General features: G+C 30.5%; 1 protein-coding gene across 7 annotated transcripts in view; it reads left to right on the plus strand.

Moving 5' to 3' along the window:
• Window positions 1–21,603, plus strand: part of Polr1B (RNA polymerase I subunit Rpl135) — a 136,304-nt gene extending 114,701 nt beyond the window's left edge. For 5 of the 7 annotated variants that reach the window (XM_076505847.1, XM_076505848.1, XM_076505849.1 and 2 more), the window contains 8 exons: window positions 3,297–3,473; window positions 4,754–4,992; window positions 8,722–8,863; window positions 9,192–9,348; window positions 16,412–16,537; window positions 17,731–17,858; window positions 20,091–20,255; window positions 21,275–21,603. In XM_076505847.1, the coding sequence (XP_076361962.1) occupies window positions 3,297–3,473; window positions 4,754–4,992; window positions 8,722–8,863; window positions 9,192–9,348; window positions 16,412–16,537; window positions 17,731–17,858; window positions 20,091–20,255; window positions 21,275–21,493 (1,353 nt within the window). In that variant the 3' untranslated portion in view covers window positions 21,494–21,603. Of the gene's footprint in view, window positions 1–3,296; window positions 3,474–4,753; window positions 4,993–8,721; window positions 8,864–9,191; window positions 9,349–16,376; window positions 16,538–17,730; window positions 17,859–20,090; window positions 20,256–21,274 lie in introns of those variants that run through there. The other 2 variants (XR_013029259.1, XR_013029260.1) reach the window with 2 other exon arrangements.
• The last annotated feature ends 3,034 nt before the right edge of the window (window positions 21,604–24,637 follow it).

Here is a 24,637-nt window from a genome sequence, read left to right on the forward strand (position 1 = left end):
AGTTTCATAAAAGTTCATGATATTTCTATGAGCTTTGAGTTCACTTAATTTGTAGATATTAAGTGTGGTTCAAGTTATTTTTATGTTTTTATAAGCTTGTTATTAAATTTAAGCACATAAACATTTAATTTCTAAAGATAGGTTTAATTTAGCAACTAATGAACTTGTATTAACTTGTGTGGTTCAAGTTATTTTTATGTTTTTATAAGCTTGTTATTAAATTTAAGCACATAAACATTTAATTTCTAAAGATAGGTTTAATTTAGCAACTAATGAACTTGTATTAATTAAAATTATTAAGGACATAGAGTTCTATTTTGAGTGTATTTCTCAATATGTAAGTGTTAAGTATATTTTAACACTTTAGTCAAAGTGTAGTAGATAATATAATTAGAATCCCTTGAACCAGTCACAGCTATTTGTCTTTGAAATACATAAACCATATTGAATATTGTGTACGAGCTGTTTATATTTGTGATGTTACTTTAACTGGCATTGATGAGGAACTACAATAATAATAATAATAGTTAAATTTGGTTAGTCTTTCAAAAATATTCTTTAACACTATTGAATCAGATGGAATTAAAATTTTGAAGGAACATTTAATTATTTATTTGTATATGATAGCTAACCACATATTTTGTTCCCATTAATAAAGAAACTGGGGATTACTAAAAATCTCTGCTAAGAGATTAATTATATTTTATGGCAGTGATTTTTTTCAGGTCCTCTTGATTGTGTTCAGTCTCACAGTTATTGTTTTGTACTATCTCCCAAATTACACTGTCCATTGTGATATATTTCTTTAAAGGACATCAAGGTCAATCTTACACCACATATATTGAGAAACCATCCACACACACCAAAGACCATGTTTAAGCAAACTAAAAATATAAAAGTCCATGTGTGTTGCATGCATTGAGGAACTTGACAGATATTAAATGAAATAGGATAGTTGTGATTCTAGTAATTTCTTATGTCTTGTTAAAAGATGATGCCTGTTTTCTGTATAATAACTTTTTGGATTGGAATAACCATGGTCTACTCTATTTTTATGAAAGCACTACATAAAATTGTCCTTCAGAGTGTTTCCAGAACCTCTTGTTTCTAAATACCCTTCTGTATAAGGAGTTTTTGTTTCTATGTCGAACACTTAAGGTTCCTTTCCTTAAGAATATATAATCTCTAACTTCATATTGTTTAAACAATCTCATCATATGAATACTTCTTTTAAGAAAAGTGTTTTATATTTATTAAACTGTGAGTTATCTTTGCAGCATTGAGCTTTCAAATGTTTATGAATTTGTGGTGAAACAAGTGTATATATGGACACTTAAGTATATCTCTTGTGGTTTAGTTGTCTAAATCTGAAGTGTGATACATCTCTGTATTAGCATATAAAAATCACTCAAGTATAATTAACCTCTGTACTGCCAAATAAAATGTTTTTATTTCAGTATGTAGTTCCTAAAGTAAGCATCATTGGTGGGGTATGAATTTATGTTTATTATGTATGAAAGAAATAATTATGTTTTTGAAATTCTCTTAGTAAAGCTGGTAAGCATTTTGATATAAAAACTACAAATACTTTTAACTAACGTAACCATTCTTGAAAGAACTGCGATTTTATGACAGTGTTTTCAACACTTTTTCTACCTGTTAGAAAGTTTATATAATAAAAAAACAAATCATTACTAAATTAAAGAATGGTCTATTTCTGATTTTTAACTTGTGTAGTACTCTTCTCAAAGTACAGTTTGCTATGTATTAGGACATAATTATTTATATTCTCAAAATATGAAAATTGTTTTTCATTTGTTTATTTTGTTCTAAGCAAAGCACACATTTTTGGCTATGAGGTTTTTTTCAGGTTTGTTTGCTTTACTGAAGTTAAAAAACAAACTGATGAAGTACAAGTTAGGTAAATGGATTAACAATGGAAAAACAGTGTGCAGTAACAATGGAATATAAATGAGTATGTACTATATTGTTAAAATGCTTTATAAGGACAAGATATGAAATATATATTTAAATGAAATTTTAAATTGTGTTCTTCCCTGGTGGGACAACATTAAGTTTACAGACCTACAAAACAAAAATCTGGGGCTCACACTATGGTGGACACATTAGATATATGTGTGTGTGTGTGTTTAATGTTACTGAAAGAAAAGTATTTATCTATAAGTTACCTTCTAACTGGATCTGTTATTTATAATCAGTTGCTTTTGCTTAATTGAAGCTGCTCTTGCAACATTTTTAACAGAATAATCTTTTATTCTATATAGACTTGCATGTAAATAGAGACAAACATTTTACATCCCATTCTTATCTTATTGAATGTTTGCTAAACATTCAAAGCATGAGCCCCACAGTCCCCTGTTGGGATAGCAGTAAGTTTACAGATTTACAATGCTAAAATTAGGGATTTGATTCCCCTTGGTGAACACAACATAGTCTGATGTGGCTTTGCTATAAGAAAACACAAAGTATAATGTGGATAACATAATATAACATAATAGTGGAATCAAATTTGAATGTATAAATGTATTTTCCACAGGAATGAGTAAAATTAATGGTGAATACTAATCTTTGGATAGATTTCATGATTTTGTTAAAGATTGAATCTCAGATAAAAAGTAGCTTCAAGATATCTTCCAATTGAATATTTTTCTGTGGTTTTGCTGAATATTTTTGATGATATTTGTTTTGCGTGAATTTGGTAGTTATTGCTTCACATATCTTTATATCATGTTACCAGTCCTGTTTTAAGCTATGTTGTCATCTGACACTAATTATGTCATATTTTAAATTTGATTGATAAAAATTTACTTTTTTAAAATGATGGGATGAACAGATTGATAGCATAAAATTATTTTGCTATGCTTTGATTTAATAAACAGTAGTATCAGATATGTGTTCTAAAGTAATCTTATTGTTTATGTTTGGATTTTTTTTTACTTGTTCTTGAGTGGAGTCTAAAGAATTTATAAAAAATTAGACGTTTCTCTAAACTGCACTTCTACAGTCCTAAAATATTACAATACATCATGGCTGCCATTTTTTCATTGCTGCATTCAGAGCTGTTGTTCCAAATCATTTAATGCACAGAATAGTGAATGGTAAGGTTATTCTGTTACCCCTAGCAGCACCATTATAATAATAAATTATAGCAGTTTTTGTGTTTTGAGTGTGTAGTTATTAAACATGATTGAATGCTAAACTTGTTTTAGTTAGATTTTTTAAGTTTATCCTAAGAAATGTTTAGTAATTTATGTTTCTTACCAATGAACTACTAGATGGGGAAGCAGACTATGGGAACACCTTGTTACACATACAAGTTTCGATCAGACAACAAAATGTACTGTATTCAGACACCACAGTCACCTTTGGTACGACCTGTAATGTATGACTTTTACCATATTGATGACTATCCTTTGGGAACTAATGCCATTGTAGCAGTTATATCCTACACTGTAAGTTTAAATAATTACACTTGTATATTGAAACCTAATACTTTCACAATCACTTTGTATGATATTTCAGTGATGAACTATGTATTCTGATAACATCTGATAGATTTTTTTTATTTTATTGTGTAAAAACCTAGTTTTTGTAAAATTACTGTTTTTGTGTATATTTACAAAAAAAACTCTTAAATGAATTATTGCATACTATAATTTTTTTCAATCATTATTTATGTATTTGTTTTCCATTTGCTTCATTTCTCTAATATCTTTGTATAAGATCAACTTTCAAACTTTTGCTTACATTTTTATTATTTAATAGAGATAATTGTTCTAGAGGAGTGAAATGTGCATTTGATAAAGTGGATGCATATCATTCAATTTTTGCCCTTGAAATGCAAGAATAGCTAAAACGTATTAAATTATTGTATAGCAAGTGTATCTACATTAATAGTATATTGACAGACAATGACATGTAAACATAATGAAGTAGTTTTAATTTTAGAGAACACAAACAAAAATACCCTTCATGAGTGATGAGAAAAGTTTAAGTTAATATATGAATTTAAATTATTTCATGGACTTCAAGAAGGTTAATTATGCTGCACCCTTGGTTTCACTCAAAGTAAAAGCTCTAAGCTGCTTGTATTGCCTACAGTGAAAACTAATTATTGAGCATTTTGGTCATACTAAGTGCTCCTCAACAATAACATGGTAAATCTACATATCTCCTTAAGTTATGTCACATTTTGAAATTTGAAAGATAGTGTAATTAATTCCTAATGATTTATTGTCAGATATCCTGCTTGAGAAATAAAATTTGGCATCAACATTATTTGTTCACCTGTTATTTCAAAAGTGAATATTCTGACAGCTTTTGAGAAAGATGAACACACAGAGAGATATCATAGTTAACAATATATGTAAGATACTGTGTTTCAACAAAATATTGGCCTGTCTGTCTTCAAACAGACATTACATTGAAACATACAGTAAGTTACCCTAAAATAAAACCACTTCATTATTCTTCTCAGTGATTGTTTGTCAAATAAATATTATGTTAACATGGTATACTTTCACATAATTAGTATGTACCCACATTATAAAATATGGTTACATTTAATGTATTAAGTTGTTAATGTTGTGGATAGAGAGAAACTCTTAAAATAACATTGCTGTACTGATATAGCTATAACTTTTAATCAAGATTTTAAAATTCTTTGATATTTCACTCTAATTCCCTTTATTAAATAGACGAATAAAATAGCTGACTTGTTTCTCCCATGCAGGGTTATGATATGGAAGATGCGATGATCTTAAACAAAGCTTCACTAGAAAGAGGTTTTAAGAATGGTAGTGTTTACAAGTCTGAATTCATCAACTTACGAGAACTTGCTGGAGATCGAGGTGTTCAATCGTCTTATAGTTTTGGTCGCACATTGACAGACAAGTACTTGGATGGAATAATTGACATGGATGGATTGCCTTTTATTGGAACAAAGCTCACTTATGGAACCCCAATGTGCAGGTATGCAAAATCAGTTAATGTATGTGAAGAATATGTAAAGAAAGGCTACAAACTACAAAAACATAAGAACTTCTAAATTTCCACGAGTATATAAATATATATATTGGATATTGTTATTCAACACTGACAAATCCATGATATTATTGTCTGCTGGATATAAGCTAAAGCTATTGTGGCACATTTAGAGAAAGAAGTTCTGAATCAGTAGTAGATTTGCTTTACTAACCAAGTATAAGTAATTGCCCCAGCAATACCAAGTTTTGTGTGTGTTTTATTACTGTTGTTGCTCATAACTTTCACTTTAAAAGAAAAGAAAAATGTGAGCTTGTTTTTCTCAAAGTTCGTTTTTGTGACATTTAATGATGTATATATTTCATAACCTCTTTCTCACTAGAAATGTGGTGAACTGAATTGAAACAATGCATTCATCTGCTTTCAGTCATATAAATACTTTCACAATTGATTAGACTTACTTATTTTCAGTAAATTGCAGATAATAGTCATATAAAATTATCTCTTAAAGATTATAATTAAATTGATTATCAAAATTAGTTTTCATGACATTAATTTGGTAAAAAATGCCCACTTGAGTGAAAATTTTATATTTTCTTAAAAACACAGGAATTTGTTTGGCCTTTAAAGTCACTTTGAGATATGTTGCAATTTAGCAGGATTTTAATTAAGCAACTGTCAATGATTTTAATTACTCCAACTATCCAAGTAATTTAAATACTACCATTATAATTTATAATTATTAGTTTTTCGATTAATTCAGTTTCACTCTAATCTGAACTGGCATGGCCCATGATTAAGGTCATTGCATCCTGATTTGAGGATTCATTTCCCTTTATTTCCTTTCTGCTATGGGACCATTTTATTTGTGTTTAAATTATGGCAAAGATATTGTAGCTATTAGTCACTATCTCATAATCATAAAACAGCACAATATCATGAGTAGCAGTTAGAGAACAAAAACTGTAAATGGAACAAACTATTAGAAACCTTGATATAAGAAAAAAGTCATTTTGACACATTCTTGGATTCTGTTCAGTGTCACATTGTCTTCTGGCAGGAAATCTTTACTCTTGAATTTTGGATTTTCTTAAAAACATAGTAAGTTGGTTAGCTTGAAGTCACTTTGTTGAAATTTGGCAGGATTTTGATTAAGCAACTTTCAATTATTTTTGTTCTTGGTAATTACCTGTTTTGAGTAAAATTCTTGTAGATTTCCAATTAATTTGAACAGTTTCTCATATGAAGTACAGTGGCTTTGTATTTCCATATTTAATGCCTATCTATCTATTCAAAAACTCTTGCATCAACACCTCTTCCAGTTTCATCTACGTAATTTTTGTCACAGGGTTGGCATGGTATAATAAAACACCTTTAGGTACTGTTATATTTAGAGTTATCTTTAATGGAATTTGGATATTTTTTACATAATTCTAAAGTTATTCTTCCTTAATATTTTTCCTAAGAGCTCATTGTTGCTGTTGTAGCCAGTGTAAAGTGTTTTCATATTATTTTTGGTTGTCTGTCTTCATGGGAAAATGTTTTTCTTCCTCTAAGATGGCAGTTTTTAATGAAACATGAAAAGTGGAGTTGTTTGAAAACAAAAAAAGATATTCCCTGTTTTGAGCTGCCTTCTGTCTTGTCAGCTAATGCTCCTATGGTTGAAAAAACATGTTTTGTGACATCAAGTATCAAATCCAAATTTCTCGATTTATGAGACAACTGGTAGGCCTTGCCAGCATAGGAGACATTAAAATGTGATGTTAAATCATTCTCTCTGATATAGTGGATGCTGCTGGCCAGTTGCCTTCCCTCTAATTATGCTATGTAACAAATTTTTTACTTTTTCTTGTTCCTGGGCAGAAAGTGTTATTTCCCAATTAGTTATGCCTAAAGTAAATTTTCCTCTTCAAACTTTGCTTTTGTGACCTGGGAGTGTATAATGAAAACATGATGGAAGACTATATTTGGGGGCTGAAACATGAAAGTGATTACATTACAGTCTCAAATCTCGAAACACTACTCACTTCTAAACATTTTTGTATAACTTTAGTATAAATACATGTAAATCTTGATTCGTATGTTGTTTTATTCAGACCTTATGTAAATGAAAATGTGCAAATTTGCCCATTTTTACATAGAAAATATGTTAATTTCTAAATTGCATTGTCCAGGTCACAAAAACAATGTTTGAAGGGAATAATGGCCATTTTCTGTACTTTTATGTATGTACTTTTACATACAATGGAGTAGAATTTGAAAAAGGGTTTCTTAATCCTAAATTGTTTTAGTTGAAGTTGTCTCTCATCAAACAAGTAATAGTTTGAAATTGTAAAAACTATCTAAAATAACAAGATTATTTCCTCATTTAAGAATAAATATTAGTTGAAAGTAACCAACTTATATGCCCAACAATTGATTAACAAATTCAACTAATCACCCGGTAAAATATGCTGCAATAAATCTGTCAAAACAGATCATTATGCACATGTATGCAGATGAATGGACTTTTTAAGGGAGGTTCAGACTGTTATTCCCTAAAAGCTGTACAGAAAAAGAATATTTCTTGGAGACAAAAGAAACATCACAGGGACCTTGCAATAGCTCATTAAAGGAAAATGAGAAATTTAAAGCTAAATTTTGCAAAGAAGCATGGATTAAATACACAAATCTGACACCATGTAAGATAATTATGCATATGGGTTATATTTAATAAATGCACTGTAGTCTTTAGTGTAAAAATAAGGTTTATTAGCAGTGACCTAGCATTCTCATATCTTTACATGCATGTAATAGGTTGTGCCAGCACACCATTATTAACTATTGCCACAGTGAGGTAATGTACTTTTCTGTGGCCATATTGTAGAAGATAAAAATGTTTAATGTAACCTGTTTTTACTTACTTAATAGTAGTAAACATAAAATGTGATGTTTATAACCTAGAAGAGTGATTCAGAAAACTTCAATATTTTAGTTCCTTTCCTATGGGCATCCTTTTCTATGTATGTCACAAGATTTTACAGAGTTAAATTCAAAATGTAGTTAAATTACTTTATCATGCTATACAAATAAACTTGGCATAAAAAAATTATTATATAACACAAATTTTAATATTCTGTATGTTTTAAGTTCAATTTTTTTTATATTCTAAAATACCCTTAGTAGAGAATTGTGACATTTGCTTTCCAGATCTTCCCTCTTCTCTAATTTATTTACCACCCCTCCAAGAAGTACATAATCTAACATAAGTTACTAATTATAATATATTTATTATTGGGAAAATCAGATGTGGTTTTGTGTTACAGTTTCAAGTCATTCTAGAAAGAAAAAGTAATTTAGACTTATTTTCTTATTTTTATGGTGGTTACAAGGTCAGTCAAATTGACTAATCTCACACAGAGTTAGGATAGAGAAAATAACACAAAATATGTAGTCTTACTGAAAATAAACATATGAACTTTGCTTAGGAGGTCTTAGGAATTACGCAAATGAAACTTGACAATTTTTGGATGAAGGAAAATATTTTTAATTTTGGCGTGAAAAATCACTTTGCACATGGAGCAGTCAACACTTTGACTCTATATATTCTGAGAGAAATTTTAAGTCTGTAGCAAAAGTGTTAAGTAGTATTTATATAATCATGTTTGTTTATCATATGTAACACTTAGAAACTGATATGGAATATTTTGCGACAATAAATAGATCTTTTATTTGCAGCTACATCAACAAAGTGACAGGAGAAACAAGAGTAGAAAAGTATAAATCCACTGAATCAGCTTATGTGTTGCATGTAAAACTGTGTGGTAATGATACAGGATCAGACACCCTTCAGAAACTTTGCATCACTCTTTGGATTCCTGTAAGTGTGTGTATGTGCCTGTAAATAAAATGATATATATTATAAAGTAAAGCTTCAGTTATGGTTGCTAGAGGTAGTTATGATCATTTTCACACAAATTTACAACTTGGTTATCATTAATCATTCCATTCTTAAGAATACCTTTTTTTTTTTCTGTGCTTAAACTAGTGTTTATTACAGTTGAAATGCGGAGTAACTGACCACAATTCATAAATTAGTAGTTTTTTCTACATTCTGTTACTATAAAACATTCTTTTCCTAAACATCTGTTGTAGAATATAAGTACAGAAAACATTGCTAATATATCTTCTTCTTTTTTTAAATCCAGAGAAATCCAATAATTGGAGATAAGTTTGCCAGTAGGCATGGGCAAAAAGGTGTATGTAGTCAACAATGGCCTGCTGAGAACATGCCATTTACAGAGAGTGGAATGACTCCTGACATAGTGTTTAACCCACATGGTTTTCCTTCTCGAATGACAATAGGTCAGTAATTGACATTGGCTTTTGCATTTGTATTCTGTATCAAATAATTTTGAGTATTAAAGAAGTGAAAAATGTATCCATCTTAAGCTCTTTTTTAAGATGTGGTTTTAAAGACTTAAAAAATTTAAAAACTACATTAAAGATATTTTTAGTTCACACTTTAAATTATTGTAATGTGAAATGAAAAAAGAAAAATTAATATTCTTCATCTTATTTTATATCAAATAATATTTATTATTCAGAATGATGTATTAATATATGTACATGTATTTGCTAGGTTATACCCAGTTATGTATATTTTAACAGTTGCATATTTCTGTATAAAGTGATAGGTCATACCATAAGAACTGACATCATTATAATTTAGTGCAAAAGATAATTTAATATTTGTATCTATGTGCTTGTATAGTACACTAGAAGATATGTATAATGTATGGAACACTATATGTATAATAATAATTATAGCATGTTTAACAGCATACACAGTGAAAACATTATACCAGGAACAACTGTCTTCTCTGACAGACAACAGAAAAGTAATACCAAAAACAATCATGAATAGCGTTTAACTTAATTGAATTACTCAATTCTGACTCACCTGACAGCACCATCAAGTCACAGAGAATCAAAGGAGCACCCAAGATGTGACTGATAGAGTTAGAACTGATAAAGAAAGCTTAATCTGGATATGTCTCTGTGAGCTCTACTTTTACAATTAAATCTCATAAATTACTTTTGGTTTGAGAGGCTGGATTACTTTTGCAGCTGAATGTGCAAACCAGAAATTCACAGCTAACATGATCAACATAGAAGGCAGGTAAATTTTGAAACATAAGGATGTTTTTTTTTAATTTGGTGACATATGGCAACCAGTGGATATAGCAACATGTTTACAGAAGATCAAATTCTTGAAGCATTCTTTATCACATGCTGATCTTTTCCAGGTAATAATACTTAAGGTTTAAAGTATGGATCCAGTGTATACAAAATTTTTAGCATGAAATTCCAAGTATCATCATTTCTGTTTACTATTTTCTTACTGTTGCAAAGTACTAGTCAAAAGTTACCCTATTTCCTATGCTTTTAAGGTTTGAAGCTAAGGGACTGGATGTGAACTTGGTACAGTGATCTCTCAAATTTATACTTCATTTTCATTTTATAGTTGTATGTAGTTTTTATCATTATTTGTATCAAACATTATAATATCAGATAGTTTGTCCTTTTATTACAAGTTGCATGATTCTGTAAATCAGAAGTTTTGAGTTACTTAAAGCAAGTGTATTTTGACTGTTTTTTATACTGCCCAGTATAACTATTTCTATTATTCCTTTATTCAAGCTTTTTCAATTTTTCCTGCAGTTTTTCACTTTACCACAACCTTCTCCTTATCGGTGAAATACCTTCCTCCATGATTTTCACTCAAATAACCCTCTTGAACACAATATAAGCTAGTTATGCATCAAGCTGTTGGAGTGTATCACTGTTGATTACTGTCCCTATTTAAAACAAAAATTTTCAATAATATTGTAGTCATTTCTGCTAATTACTGTTAGAAATCCTATTATAGTCTATGTAAAAAAAATAAAATAATTTCTTTATAGGCTCCTTGTTTTTCTGCATTAACAGTAACTAATTTGTGTTTGATACAGTTTTAACAACAAAAACAGAAAGTATATATACCTGAGATGTAATGTGAGGCCATAAATGTTATACAGTCAAATTGAGGACACTTAAAGCCTTTTTTTTTTTAACATCTTCTAAATCTGTTCTTAACACTGATGTTTACATATGTGATATGCATGAAAATTAATCTCAAATACAGACGTTCTGCTTCATTTTCTACTTGCTTTAAGATCAAAGGGCACATTTATATGATTACAACCATTTAAAGATCAGATATAAATACAGTGATTCAAACAAAATATATAGACATGAATACAAATGGAGAACATACAAATTGAATGAAGCTGTACAAAGTAAAAACTGATACATCAATACCAAGGCAAGGCTTCTCTATGAATGGAAGTGTAAGAACAAAGACACGTATGAAATGAACCATAAAGCAGATGATGTACATTTCATTTTATTCAGAAAGTACCCGTTTTGATAATGTTAAGTATTTACTTCAGAGGTAACTGGTTTAGTAAAGTAGGCTAAAAATGTGTGTTTGTTGAAATGTTTAATTTTTTTATTAATTGGCCATATGGATACATTTAGTTTAGTTATTCACTTTGCTGGACATAGAGTAATCTATATCAAATTAATAGATTTTAATCCCTCTGTTTGTTCTGATATTCTTATCTGATTTTCAATTATGTAAAATACCAAAACTAATTTACATAAATTTGACTGATACCAGAAAAAAATATACATTTAAAGGTTTGTCTTTTTTCATTATATATTTGTCTTAGTCGTTACATTCTTTATTCTTGAAACTCAAATGTAGTGTGAATATAAAATGCTTGTCTAAAATCTAAGTGTATCCAGGGGTACTTTGAATTTCAAAATTTATTAGCAGACACTTCAATGTAAATTTTTTTAAACATTTGTTACAGTCTGTATTGCTCACTTTCATCAGTTAGATCCAACCTTCTCTTCATTTGCAGATTATGGAGTTACTGGTTCTCAATCTGTCTTCATCATCTTCTCTCACTACACTGGAGATTATCCCATTTCGGGACATGGGCTTCTCTGGAACCCTTCATCCCTCTTGGTCACATTCCGTGTCACTATGTGTAGATTTTGATGGACCATTGGAGCCTCATTTGGGATCTCTTGGACACCCCTCACCTCCCTCCACCTTTTTCTACAGACCAACTTTGCTTGGTGGTTGGATTGAGCCAACAACACTGGGTGTTTTTCCTCATTCTTCTTCAGACTGTCACTTTTTTACAAATACTTGGGAGGCTTGAGGATGGTAGATTCTGAGTCATCTTTATATTTCAGTTGTTTAGCACTCCTTGCACTTTGTTAGGCATCAGTTGTTTTGTTTTTTTTCTGGCTCTTCAGAGTGATGGTTCCTTCTGTTAGCTCAACTCTGGTCTGGTACATATCAGGGCAAATGTGCTTATAATTGAGATATCTCTGTTTTCCTTCTGTATTGGACCAACAGCCATTATATTTTTTTAATGGTTTATTATTTTCCAGGTACTCTGTTTCTAGTTGTGGATTACTTATCCTTTCCTAACAAGGTTCTTCCAACAGAGTGCTCTCAGTCAAGATTGGATTGGCCTCTACCTATAAGTAGTGTCACCTCTTCTTCTTCTACTACTCCTTTCCACAGTGTCTTAAGTCAGTTCTAGTCCAGTGTGCACCACTTTTCCATTCCCATGCTCTGTCTTTACATGTGACTTTTGTCTGGCACCTGGCCAAGTGGTCTGGCTTTTCACAGCACACATTATTCATATTTTCCCATTTTTTTTAAATAGGATGTTTAGCAGAGCCTTTTATTTCCCTCAGTTGCTGAAAGTTAATTTGAACTCCATACTCAAATTACAGAATTAACTAAATCGTTAATTTGTAATGAATGATTCAAAGATACTAAATCTGCATATGAAGCAAATGATCATTTATTGATAGCAAAATGATGGGCTTAGCTTATACAAAGGATCTGTAATTTATTGAAAGAATCTTGAAACTTAGTGAATAGTTCTAAAATTTGGAGAATAAGTTTATAGTGAAAAGTGAAATAATACACCATATATACGAGAGTTTAAAGGGAACTAGCTATTTAGATTATTAAGAAGATTTTTTTACTGAAAGTATAAAGAGTGTATAATAATATATCAAGTAACTACTTCTACTATCTCCAGTGTCTACAAGGCCTTTCATCTAATACCAGAGTTGTTCTGGTTGGATAAGATAGGATAGATATAGCTGTGATTAAAATTTTATTTATATTAGAAAATTGCTTGGAAAACAACTGTTACAGTGTTAAGTGGATTAAGTTGTTGAAGTTTAATTTTCTATCAGCTATATATACATCATCACATTAGAATTTGGTTAAGGATATTTTATGAATACCATATTATTTATTTGAACACTCAATATTATTTTATTGAGTTAACCTGCTCATTATTGAGGAGTGGCAAATAAGTAAGCTCATATAAATGATGCACATATTGGAAAGAAAGGCTTGGCTATTATTTGTTAGAATTTTGAAGTCTTCTGCTAAGTGTTTAGTTACTGAAAGTAAACTAAAGTATTAGGATATTTCATTCATAGATACTGTGAAATGTGTGTGGGATCGTTTAGAATACTATTTTTTAGCTATAATGGTGTAAAGATGAACTGCTACAGTGTGTATGTGTGGAATGATTAATTATTTAAAACATATTACAGAGCTAAATACATGCACCAAAGACTGGTTTGTTGTTGTTGTTATAACATAGGAACATTAAAGGACAGTTTAGTTCATGTGTTCATTGTTGTAAGGATATAAAACTTGTGACTGTAGACAACTTTTGTTGATTTGTTTTTGATATATCAGATTGAAGAAGTCCTATGAATGTTTTGAAACTAGTTTCCCATTATCAAGACTTCTGACAGTTTATTCCATTTACTGTGCTTTTGTTCTCTAATGATTTGTAATTCTTAATAGTCACCTTAAGGACAATATGCAAATTGAAACTTATAGCAGGAAGATCTAAAGAACCTTATTGATATTATCACATATTCCTTTTTTAACTGCAGTTAGATAAAGTAGCTTAGTTAAACCTTTGAATGTAACTCTGTAAAATGGTTGTAACGTGCACAATTAGACACATTCCACACCCATATCCAGAACATTAATTAATTATGGGAATATTCTTTTTGTCTTCTTAGAGCAAAGCTACCCAATGGACTATTTGCACTCTGTCCATTATAGAGAAATGTACCCCAGATTTTTACTTACCATTGACCCACCAGGGGATATTTATTGTGAACATCAAAAACCAGAATAATCAGAAATAATCAATTAATTGATTAGTGTATTAATGTGAAACAAATCAGTGTAATTGCTATTTGTTGATAATTGATTAAATCATCCAGCTCCAACCCTGATACTATACTATTTTCTTTCCGCAACTTACACGTATATTTTGATTGTAGGAATGTATTCAGTCATTAAGATAACAAGCATTCAGACTTCCTTCTTACCATCTTTTAAATATTTGTAAAAATTAATTTTTATGGTGGTGTTACGTAGTAGTCTTTTAATGGAGGCAATTAATTGTGCTTCTTGAAATGTTATTTGAATTTGTGCATGGTTTGACAATAATGTTTTATTAATTAACTAGTAAGGTACCCAGCATTTTCAAGTTGAAGTAATAAGTCAAATGGGACACTGGCTGGTATAAACTTCATGTATATTCCCATTGATTTCCTTGCTTAATTAAGCCTTAAACAGCAATAAGGTGGTGAAATTGAAATGGCTCCCAATCTTGATCTGTTAGTCTGATGTAAACTTGATCTTTTGTTTTGAATAGCTAAAGTTCTCAACCAAATTTTATCAAAATTACATTGAGAGCAATATTGACTGTAAGTTGGCTGGATGTATTTATGAAACTAAAGTGTTTAGAAAAAGTGAAAGTGATTGATATAAGTCATGTTTTAATAGAGGAATTTCTGTAAGTTTATCATTGTATGAGAAAAATATATTTCAGTCAATATTGACAATGTAAAGCCATACATTTAGGACATAGAGATTTCTAAAAAATATGCCTGTTCTGTGGAAATAGGAAAGAGTAAATTCGTACTCTTGACTACCAATTTTTATAATAGTTTTATTAACCATAAAATATGTTTATTATGCCAAAAATATTTATTACTTTGGTTGCAAATATAACAGTTGGGTATCCCATAAGTGTTTGTAGCTTGTGATAATCTTATTTTTATTTATTAATATACATAAATTGTAAAAGTCTATGAGACAACCATCTCCATCCCTTTTGTGGTTTTTCAGGTAAATTGATTTCCTGAGAGCTTAACTTAGGTAGGCCATTTATATAATTTTTGAAGTACTTCTATATACTGCTAAAACTACACAAGTTTGTGCCAAGAAATAAGTTGACTGACGTGAGTGTGATGTACAGTGAAAACAATAATATCAATCAATATCATGAAAATAGGGTGTATACTTGAGTTGAACACTGGACTGTCTTTTTTCTAGACTTGTGCATTTATCAAACAGGGTCTTCTCCATCAAGAATTGTACTGAAACTGCCCAACTCAAGATGTAATGTAAGTCTCACATTACATATTTGAGTTGGTAGTGTCAGGCTTACCCAAAACAACAAGGCCCTACACATGATTAAGCATTCTCATTGAAATGAGATACCACCTAATCTACCCTTGAAGGACAATGTTGTCTATATTCTCACACAACATGCAACATTATATCCAAGCTCTCATATGGGAGTAAGGTTGGGAATCATAAAAATTAAGGGTGGTTTAGTTCTAGTATAAGAATATTATTATTTATAGTATCATTTAAAGGGTCAAGGTTGAGAGTTTTTCTTTATAGAATTTTTATAAGGTTAATTTAATCCTACATTAAAGCTATTTCTAAATATTAATGGTTACTGACTTCTCACAACAGTGAAAGGCCAATTGGAGTTGAGACATTGTGAGTTCAAACACTCAACTCTGACCCTTAACTGATTCTCCTTAGTTTGTGACAAGTTTTTCATGGGAATTTGTATTTGGCCTGATAGATTGAATACCCCAATGCATTTGGGTGCTGTGACCATAGGTATATTATCCTTTATGACTTAAAGATATATGCTGGTAATCAGACTGGGGAGTTAACATAATAAAATGTTCTATTTTCTATTTATATATATATATATATCACAGATGAAGCTGTTTGAAATGTCTAATTCATGCTTAAGGATTTTGATGGAATGTTGATTCATATCAGTTACAAAATTACAGATTTATAATAAAACTTTTTGTTTGTATGGATTTGTGAAATTACATAATAAGAAGTAATAGAACTATTGGATATTTTAACAAAAATGTTTTTTGGTTCTTTTGTTGGATCGAAGTAGGCCACAACATATGGAAGGTTTCATTTTTTCAGGGATGATGATTGAAAGTATGGCTGGAAAAGCTGCAGCTCTTCATGGCCTTGCCATTGATGCTACACCTTTTAAATTTAATGAGAAGAAACCAGCTGCTGAATACTTTGGTGAACTGCTACAATCAGGTAGATTTTTGTTATGTGTAACTTACTTAATTCCATTTTGTAATCCTTTTCTGTGGAGTTGCAGATTTCAAAGTTGTTTTTTCATCATCTGCATTACTTTCTGTGATTTATGTAAATCTAGTTTAAAAATATAGGGGAATGTCAGCCTATGCTACCATGCATTTCCTTGTGCTCATGATGTTTTGTAAACAAAGGGTCCAATATACAAGTACAATGTGATTTCCTCATTAACTTTTCTCCACGAAACATTCAACTGTACTTGTGCTTTGCAGTACAGGTATGGCTGTCTCCATCATGCCCACGTTTAGCCATTTATCCTGAAGTGATTTATGAAACATGGATGAAAACACTGTTGTAGTTATTTCATCAGAATTAATCAATCACATTTTTACAGCTGCACAGAGTTATACTGGCCCCATGTTCTAATGTAAACAGACAATAGTTTTGAAGAGAAAATGCTTTGACCTAAAGTGAATACTTTTATTCTAAATGTTGAACATTTTCAACCTTAGGTACATACTCGGCTAATTTCTTATTGGTGATAATAGGATTATTTACTAGCTTAGTGAATACAATAATCTACTATTTATTTTATTCTTCATGGGTGTTGAACCAGAGTAGATAACTCCTTTATTAAGGAGATTTTTCACAGGATACAGTGCACCTAAAATATACATATTTTGTACTCAAACATGCTCAAAATTTTTCTGAGAGTACCTAATTCTTAAAATTTTTAGGGGCTTACACCACCCCTGAACCCTTAGTCAAATTTACTAATGCCAATGCTCTCATAGCACACTCTGTGAGATTTCTGATTTCAGTTTGGGTTCAGCACTTTTACTATTGGATATTAAGTATTATTGGATTACATATTGTGCTGTATATGATTCTCAGTAAATGATACTGACAGATGTTGCTTAACATTTCATATTCAGATAATACATACTACATTTTTTAATACCTATTAGTTTTTCCTGGTACAATTTTGTTAACATTTATACATTAATTTCAAATATTAAAAAAAAGGGGAACTTGGCATACAGCTGCTGCCATGAGGACAATAACATCTAGAATTTTTTGTCATAACTTTAATTGTATTAGAGTTCATAATGTATTAAGTATAATGTGATTTTAATTAAAACTTGACCTTTTTTTTTTTTGTCAGTCTTCTAAGATTATCTTGTTACATTTAGCTGGGTACAATTATTATGGAACAGAAAGAATGTACAGTGGTGTAGATGGACGAGAATTAGAAGCTGACATCTTTTTTGGAGTTGTGTATTACCAAAGATTGAGACATATGGTGGCTGATAAATTTCAAGTATGTTCCGTCTTTAGGATTAGATGTTTCTGTATGTGCTTTTAGTGTTGGTGTTACATAGCTAATACTAAAGTATACAATTTATTTATTCATTAAAAGTATGATAATCTGCTGAAAATTTATTTTTTGCCAAAATTTTGGCTTGTGTCTTTTTAAAGGTGTTGTGTTATAAAGATAGCTCATACAATATATTCACTGACTCAAAAACACATACATTATAGTTATTGGGTTGTACTGCAAATTTTTCACTATTTTTAGCTTTATTTTCTCAGCATTTCCCACAGTTGATAAATGGTATCACTGAAGAAAGTTTCTAACTTTAACTTTCCCTATTAGCTATTGGGTAAATGGTTATTAAATGCTCTATAATTAATATAATAAATTATTCTCATAGGTAGATCAGGTAGTAGTTGCTGGTAGACTTGTTCATTATCTTCACTACCCAATAGCCAACTAATTTAACAGACACCAATCATGTTTTCTTGTCATATTTAAAACGTGTTTGGGGCCTGAGAAAGAGAACTTTATACAAATTTAGACTCGCAATCATTTGTCTTGTACTGTACAATAGTGCTTTGTTGTTTCTACAAAGTGTCAAGGTTTCATTTGAAAATTGGTTTTTTATGTATATCTATTCATTTTGTCTCCTATCACATTCTTTGTTACCCAGCTGTCACATGCATCAGGAAATACACCCTTATATAAGATTCTTCTGTTTTTATAATCTTGGACTTCTCTGCTTTGCTGAAAATATTCAAGATATCACATAATGTGTGGAAATATAAAATTATTTTTTGTTTTCAGTTTTCTCACTTACTACATCTACAATTAATTAAAAGGCATATTTGTTAGTCTGTGTGTTTGTGACCACATAGCTTCAAGAGGAAAGAAAATCAAGAAACTTGGAATTTCACAAACATTCTAAGTTGACCATGAACATGTGCACCTAAATATCATTTGCACATGTGCATATTTTTATGAGGCAAACTAGCAAAAACACATAGAAAAGAAATGTAATTACAATAGCTCCAAGAAGAAAGAACTTAGAAACCTGAAAATTTATACTCATACTAAGTGGACTCTGAGGGTGTGCACCTGGATATTATTGCTTACCTAAACACATGTGGGTGGACATATTTTATTTTAGAAACCACATAGAAAAGAACTCTGTCCACCATAGTTCCATGAAGAAAGAACCTAGAAACTTGAAATTTTGTAGTTATACTTTGGTATTACTTATCTTAACCTCATGTGTATGCAACTTTTTAATGAGGTAAACTAGCAAAAGAACACATAGAAAAGGAGTGTTTTTTATATAACTTCTAATATTGAAAAATGTGCATGTTTTGATGACAATTTGTTTCAACAGTGACTTTTATGCTTAGCAACAAAAGTATATAGGTTATACTTTCCTTCTAAAATGGATTCAGAATACACATACTGTCAACATAATAATGCAAGTGAAGCCAGGTACTTTTGCTAGTTATCTAATAAATAAAGTATGTGTAGTGTTTATGTATCTGGTGTATAACACTTTTACCTGAATATGCAATATTTTATTGAATCTCAACATTTGTGCAAACACACATTTTTAGAGGGTTTACAGCATCAGCATTGAAAAAGGTTTATGTTGACATTTCAGAATTAAAGAAATAGTGTTATCATTTCTCAGTATGATTTAATTCTTCAGCCTGCATTTTAAACTGCTTTAAGTTTAATCATCTTTATTTTTGCACTTTGTTTATTTTAATGACAAATTTGTATCATAGTTTCTCATGCAACCTAGCACTGCAAGCAGAACGTTTTGTTCTACACAGTATTTTGCTGTTGATAGATTTATGCCTATTTATTTACAGAAATTTAGATGTGATAATAAATAAATGGTAATTAGTTTGGAAGTTATAAGTGACATCTTCAGTGTTTTGGGTTCTATATTATTAGTGAATCTACTGTAGCAAACTAGTATGGTAAGTGTAAATAAGTAATGTTAATTTTAAAGTAGTTTCTTTAAACTGCATTGATGACATTTTGCTTATTTTATGAATTCTTGAATTATTATACTCTGAAATAATAAACAAAATTCTGTACAAAAACTAAAACTTGATATTACATAGATGCCTCAAAAGTGTATGTGCACTTTATAAACAGATAAATCCCTTTGATTATTGAATGTTTCTTTAATTTATAAACCCACATTTCAGGCTTGGAACATAACATCTTTATTTATGACAGGTACGGACAACTGGTCCTATTGACATGTTAACACACCAGCCAGTGAAGGGACGAAAACGAGCAGGAGGAATTCGATTTGGAGAAATGGAACGAGATTCCCTTTTGGCTCATGGGACATCATTCCTTTTGCAGGATCGTTTATTTAACTGTTCAGATAAATCTCTTGTAGGTATTGTTCGTTAATATAAAATTTCATAGAATATATTACTATTCTGATATCACTAATAAATGAGCAGCAATGTTACTTCTCATTTACTTCAAATTTGCATTTTTGGTTTTTTGTGTCTTCTATTACACATTTATTGTCTATTTATTAATGAAATTATGAATATTAGTATAAATCAGAATCACTTAGGTATCATAAATGAAACTTATTTTTGTAGAAAAATTTTATTTTTTAGAAACTTGTTTATAGCAACATACATTATTTACAATTTTGATTTTCTTTGACTTTAGAATTAGCATTGAATTAATTGCAAGTTTTTGACATTAGTTTATTTTTATTTTCAAATGGAATTTTGAAAATTGGGAATATTGCATTTACTTTTAATAGAGAAATTATCATTAAATTAGATTGTAATTATAATATTCTGAACCCAACAATCTGTAAGCATGAGAAGAAATAAATTGTGTTTTATCATGTTATAAGAAGTAAAATATTTAATGTTTCATTTCATATTTTTTTAAGTGAATAATTCTAATTGATATTTTAAGGTATATGCTTACTTAATATTCCACTGTGAGTATTTACATACTAGATTGGAGGAAGGCAGAGGAATTGAAACAAGCTTATTCTTATGTGTATTTTATATTGGGATAAAATATTTAGGAAATATTGGTGTTTTAATAATCTATGTATAATAATCCTCATTTCATTTTACCATAGGAGAATTATAATTGTTCATTATATTTGTAGAAGGTATGTTAAAAGGGTTGTTGTGTATTATTTTTGGACTTAATTTGAAAGCTCCAAAGAAGGCTGAAAAGCTAAAATTGAGCAATAAAATTGTTTACACGTGATGTAAAGAATGTCTTACACATAGAATCTTTGTACTGCTATATACATTTATTAAGATACAAGGATGTTTTACTTTCTAAGGTAAAAGTGCTCTTGTTGTTTTTTCTTTGGTGAAACCTATTATTGGTATTTTAGTCTCTACTATTGTCATTTTTTTTTTTATCAGGCATTCGTCTGTACAAAATGTGGTAGTCTTCTTTCTCCCATGTTTGAAAAGCCAGCTAATGACAGTATGCCGGCTAGTCAGGAATTAGTGCGTTCATGGGTGTGTGCTACATGTGAAACCAGTGAAAATATTCAACTTATTACAGTGCCATATGTTTTCAGGTACCTCGTGGTAGAGCTGGCTGCAATGAACATAAAGACCCAGCTTGATGTCATATGATATAATAATGAGTTTAACTAATATTCCTATCTATCACTGATCTGTTGATGTGGAGATACAAACTTGTACAAATTTGACAGAATTTTAATAAAGGGACTTAAATGGTACAATATCTACTGTATTATACCAACTCCTTATTCAGATATTTTGTATTATCTAAACTGCTGATTTCTCAAGAATTATGTGGGATAATAATTAAATAATTTTTTATTTTTTTTCTTATGCAGTTTTTTTATTTATCATTTGAAATCTACCTATCATTATTTGGTAAAATCTTGCTATATATCAGGGATGTCAATTTTTATGAACACACTACATTATACAGCCTATGAAGTATTGCCTCTACCACCAGAAAAGCCAAGGTAGTTTGCATTTAGTGTAATTCAGACATGGTTTCACTAGTACCATGAAAAAATGATATTATTACAAGAGTTTAAAATAAGCATTTTTATTATTATGTGAGAGGGAGTATATTTAATGATGAATTTGTGATTTAAGAAAAGGTTATCAGTTAAGAGACAGTTAGTTTGTGAGATAAACTTTTAAATGATAACATGCTCTTGACCAACAAACACATCCTGAAACCAGAAAAACATTTATTGACACTAAAGGTATCATATTACATCTTTGTTACACATTGACTTCTTAAATATTTTTAAAGACATGATCCTGTTGCTTTTATATGCTCCCATAACTACCACCAGTGGTTTCTACAAACAGAAAATTTAATATAATTTGCAGTTATTTTAAATTGAATGGCTTATTTGAAATTAAGATTTTATTTATTTGTTTTAGAGAACAGTGCGACATACACCAAAACTAGTACTTCTTGTACTGTTTCATCAAGAAACAAGATGTGAAACATATTAGTCAGTCATAATATAGTTTGCTGTTTCAAAACAATAGTTGTTTTTTCATACATGTATCCTGTTTTATAATATCAACAGATTAAATACTTGCATAGAAGTTTATCAAATTAAAATGTTAAATCTAGAGAACACCAAAAGAGAAACTCCAGAAATTAAAGTTGAGTTCATAACACCTGATACATGACTCAACCAGACAAAAATTGCAGGTTTTGGGAGGGAAAAATAGTTCCGATCCATATTGGGAATTTTTAGCTAGATCATAGTGGCCCATAGAATGACTCTGAGGTTTTCTCAAGTACAAACTTTTACCTCAAAGTTCCATCATTTATGATCAATTTTAGATCTTATTACAGTTTTAGATCTGAAAGGCCAAACTTTTTTGATTGATGTTTTTGAGATGTGTCATGTCTAACAGATTAATTTACTCTAATCCTGTCTGAAACATTTTAATTTGGGGGTAAGCCAGTAGAGATCTTGATCGGTAATAAAATCAGATCAAGTGCATGTGCCCACAATACATGGTATCACTGGTGCACATAAATATAGCTAACAAAAAGGAAGAAATCTCGTAGATTTTAATTTATTCTAATCCTGTCTAAATGAATTTCAAGTGCTGCAGCTACTGAAGATTTCCTCTTGTTTGTTAGACATTTAAAAAACAACTGCAACAAGTGCAAATGCATTGTATCATGATTATCATTATCTATGTGAGTAATATGGTATCAGCTTCCTTTTTGTTTCACTTGTTTTCCTTCATTTTCTCGTTCTTCATCTGCTTCATTCTTGTGCCCAATGAGCGTACATAGGCAACCGAAGATGACAAAATGAGACAAGTGCGAGAGGCCTACAGCAAAATTAGCAGAAGTGTGATGTCACATACAAGGAGAGACAAGGCATACTTACTGTTACAGAAGAAAAATGCAATCACAAACACACAAAAAGAGAGAGAGAGAGAGACAGAAATCTGAGATAAAGAGAAAAAATTACAGAGAGACAAACACTATAGGGAGAACAAGAGGAAGACATAGGTACAGTTACAACAGATATCAAAGAAGCAGAACTATAGCAGTTTTCATCACCTAAGAAATAATGTGGATAATGCTTTATTATATCATAACAGATTCCACAGAAATAGCATTACCATCCACAGTGTCATGATTAGCAGCACACTTGAGCTGAGTACTTTAGAACTTGATTTGTTGATCAGACAGAAAGCCCTCATTTCCAATCTTATTTCTAAAACTTATCTTTAAAAATCTCTAATTTTGTACATGATTTTCTTGTTTATGTGGACTGTACAAGCTCCACCAAGACAGCTGAGATGTGGTGAATATGGGACTCTCAGAAGATCTTGCAACTATCTTGGATAGTTTCCTCAAATGAGTTGTCTGTCCTGATTTCACTTTTGGCTAGAATACTTCTTTACCAGAAATCCCAACATCTATTTCACCAGCTCAAATATCTTCTTGGAATTTGTGGATGGTTTTCCTCCTGTATATTTGGCCTCTGTGTGGTCTAGTTGTTCACCCACATGAGGAAAAGGAAGCTAGCTTGTAGTCATTTGTATCAGAACTGTGTATGTTCTCTTCACCATTCCTGACCTCAACAATGCTTAATTGCCAGTACTGCTGCAAAATTTAGGGCTCTCTTGGTAGCATAGGATTGGATGTCATTTGACTCAACTTCATTCTTCTTATCTGCATCAGACACATTACACTGTACTTTTCACCTCAGCTGTGCCTGTACCAGGATGCTCACATCTGTTGATAGTCCAAACCTAGGATTTAATCTGATTTGAGCTCTGTCAGAACCATTTTCATCATCTGTTAATCTAAATCTTTTGTGTCACTGTAATTGCTTAGTAATTCATCAGATATCTTCTTATGGGTTGTATTCACCATAATCGACTTCTCATTCTGCATCTTCATCCTATTTTGGTCTGGGGTGCTCCAGACTTCAAGATATATTGATTAGTTCCCATATCGATGTCTGCATGAATTTCAGGTCCATTGCTTGAGTAAGTCTTGGCATCGATTGAGAAATTTAGTATATCAGAAAACATTAGTCTTCAATTAGCAGACACAGAAAAGCTGTCAACTGGGGTCTTTGTAGATAAAAAACATATCATTGATTTACTTAATAAACTCATTAAGCTGGTTTTCAACCATGTCTACACGTTTAGTTAACTGCCACAGCTGCTTGCAGTTGTGTTCAGTAAGTTCAGTGAAATAGGCATTCCACTAGGATAGATTAATGCAGTAAAGGCTTGTGCAGG

Source organism: Tachypleus tridentatus, chromosome 6 (genome assembly GCF_004210375.1).
Source record: "Tachypleus tridentatus isolate NWPU-2018 chromosome 6, ASM421037v1, whole genome shotgun sequence".
In the NCBI taxonomy this organism is placed as follows: Eukaryota; Metazoa; Arthropoda; class Merostomata; order Xiphosura; family Limulidae; genus Tachypleus; species Tachypleus tridentatus.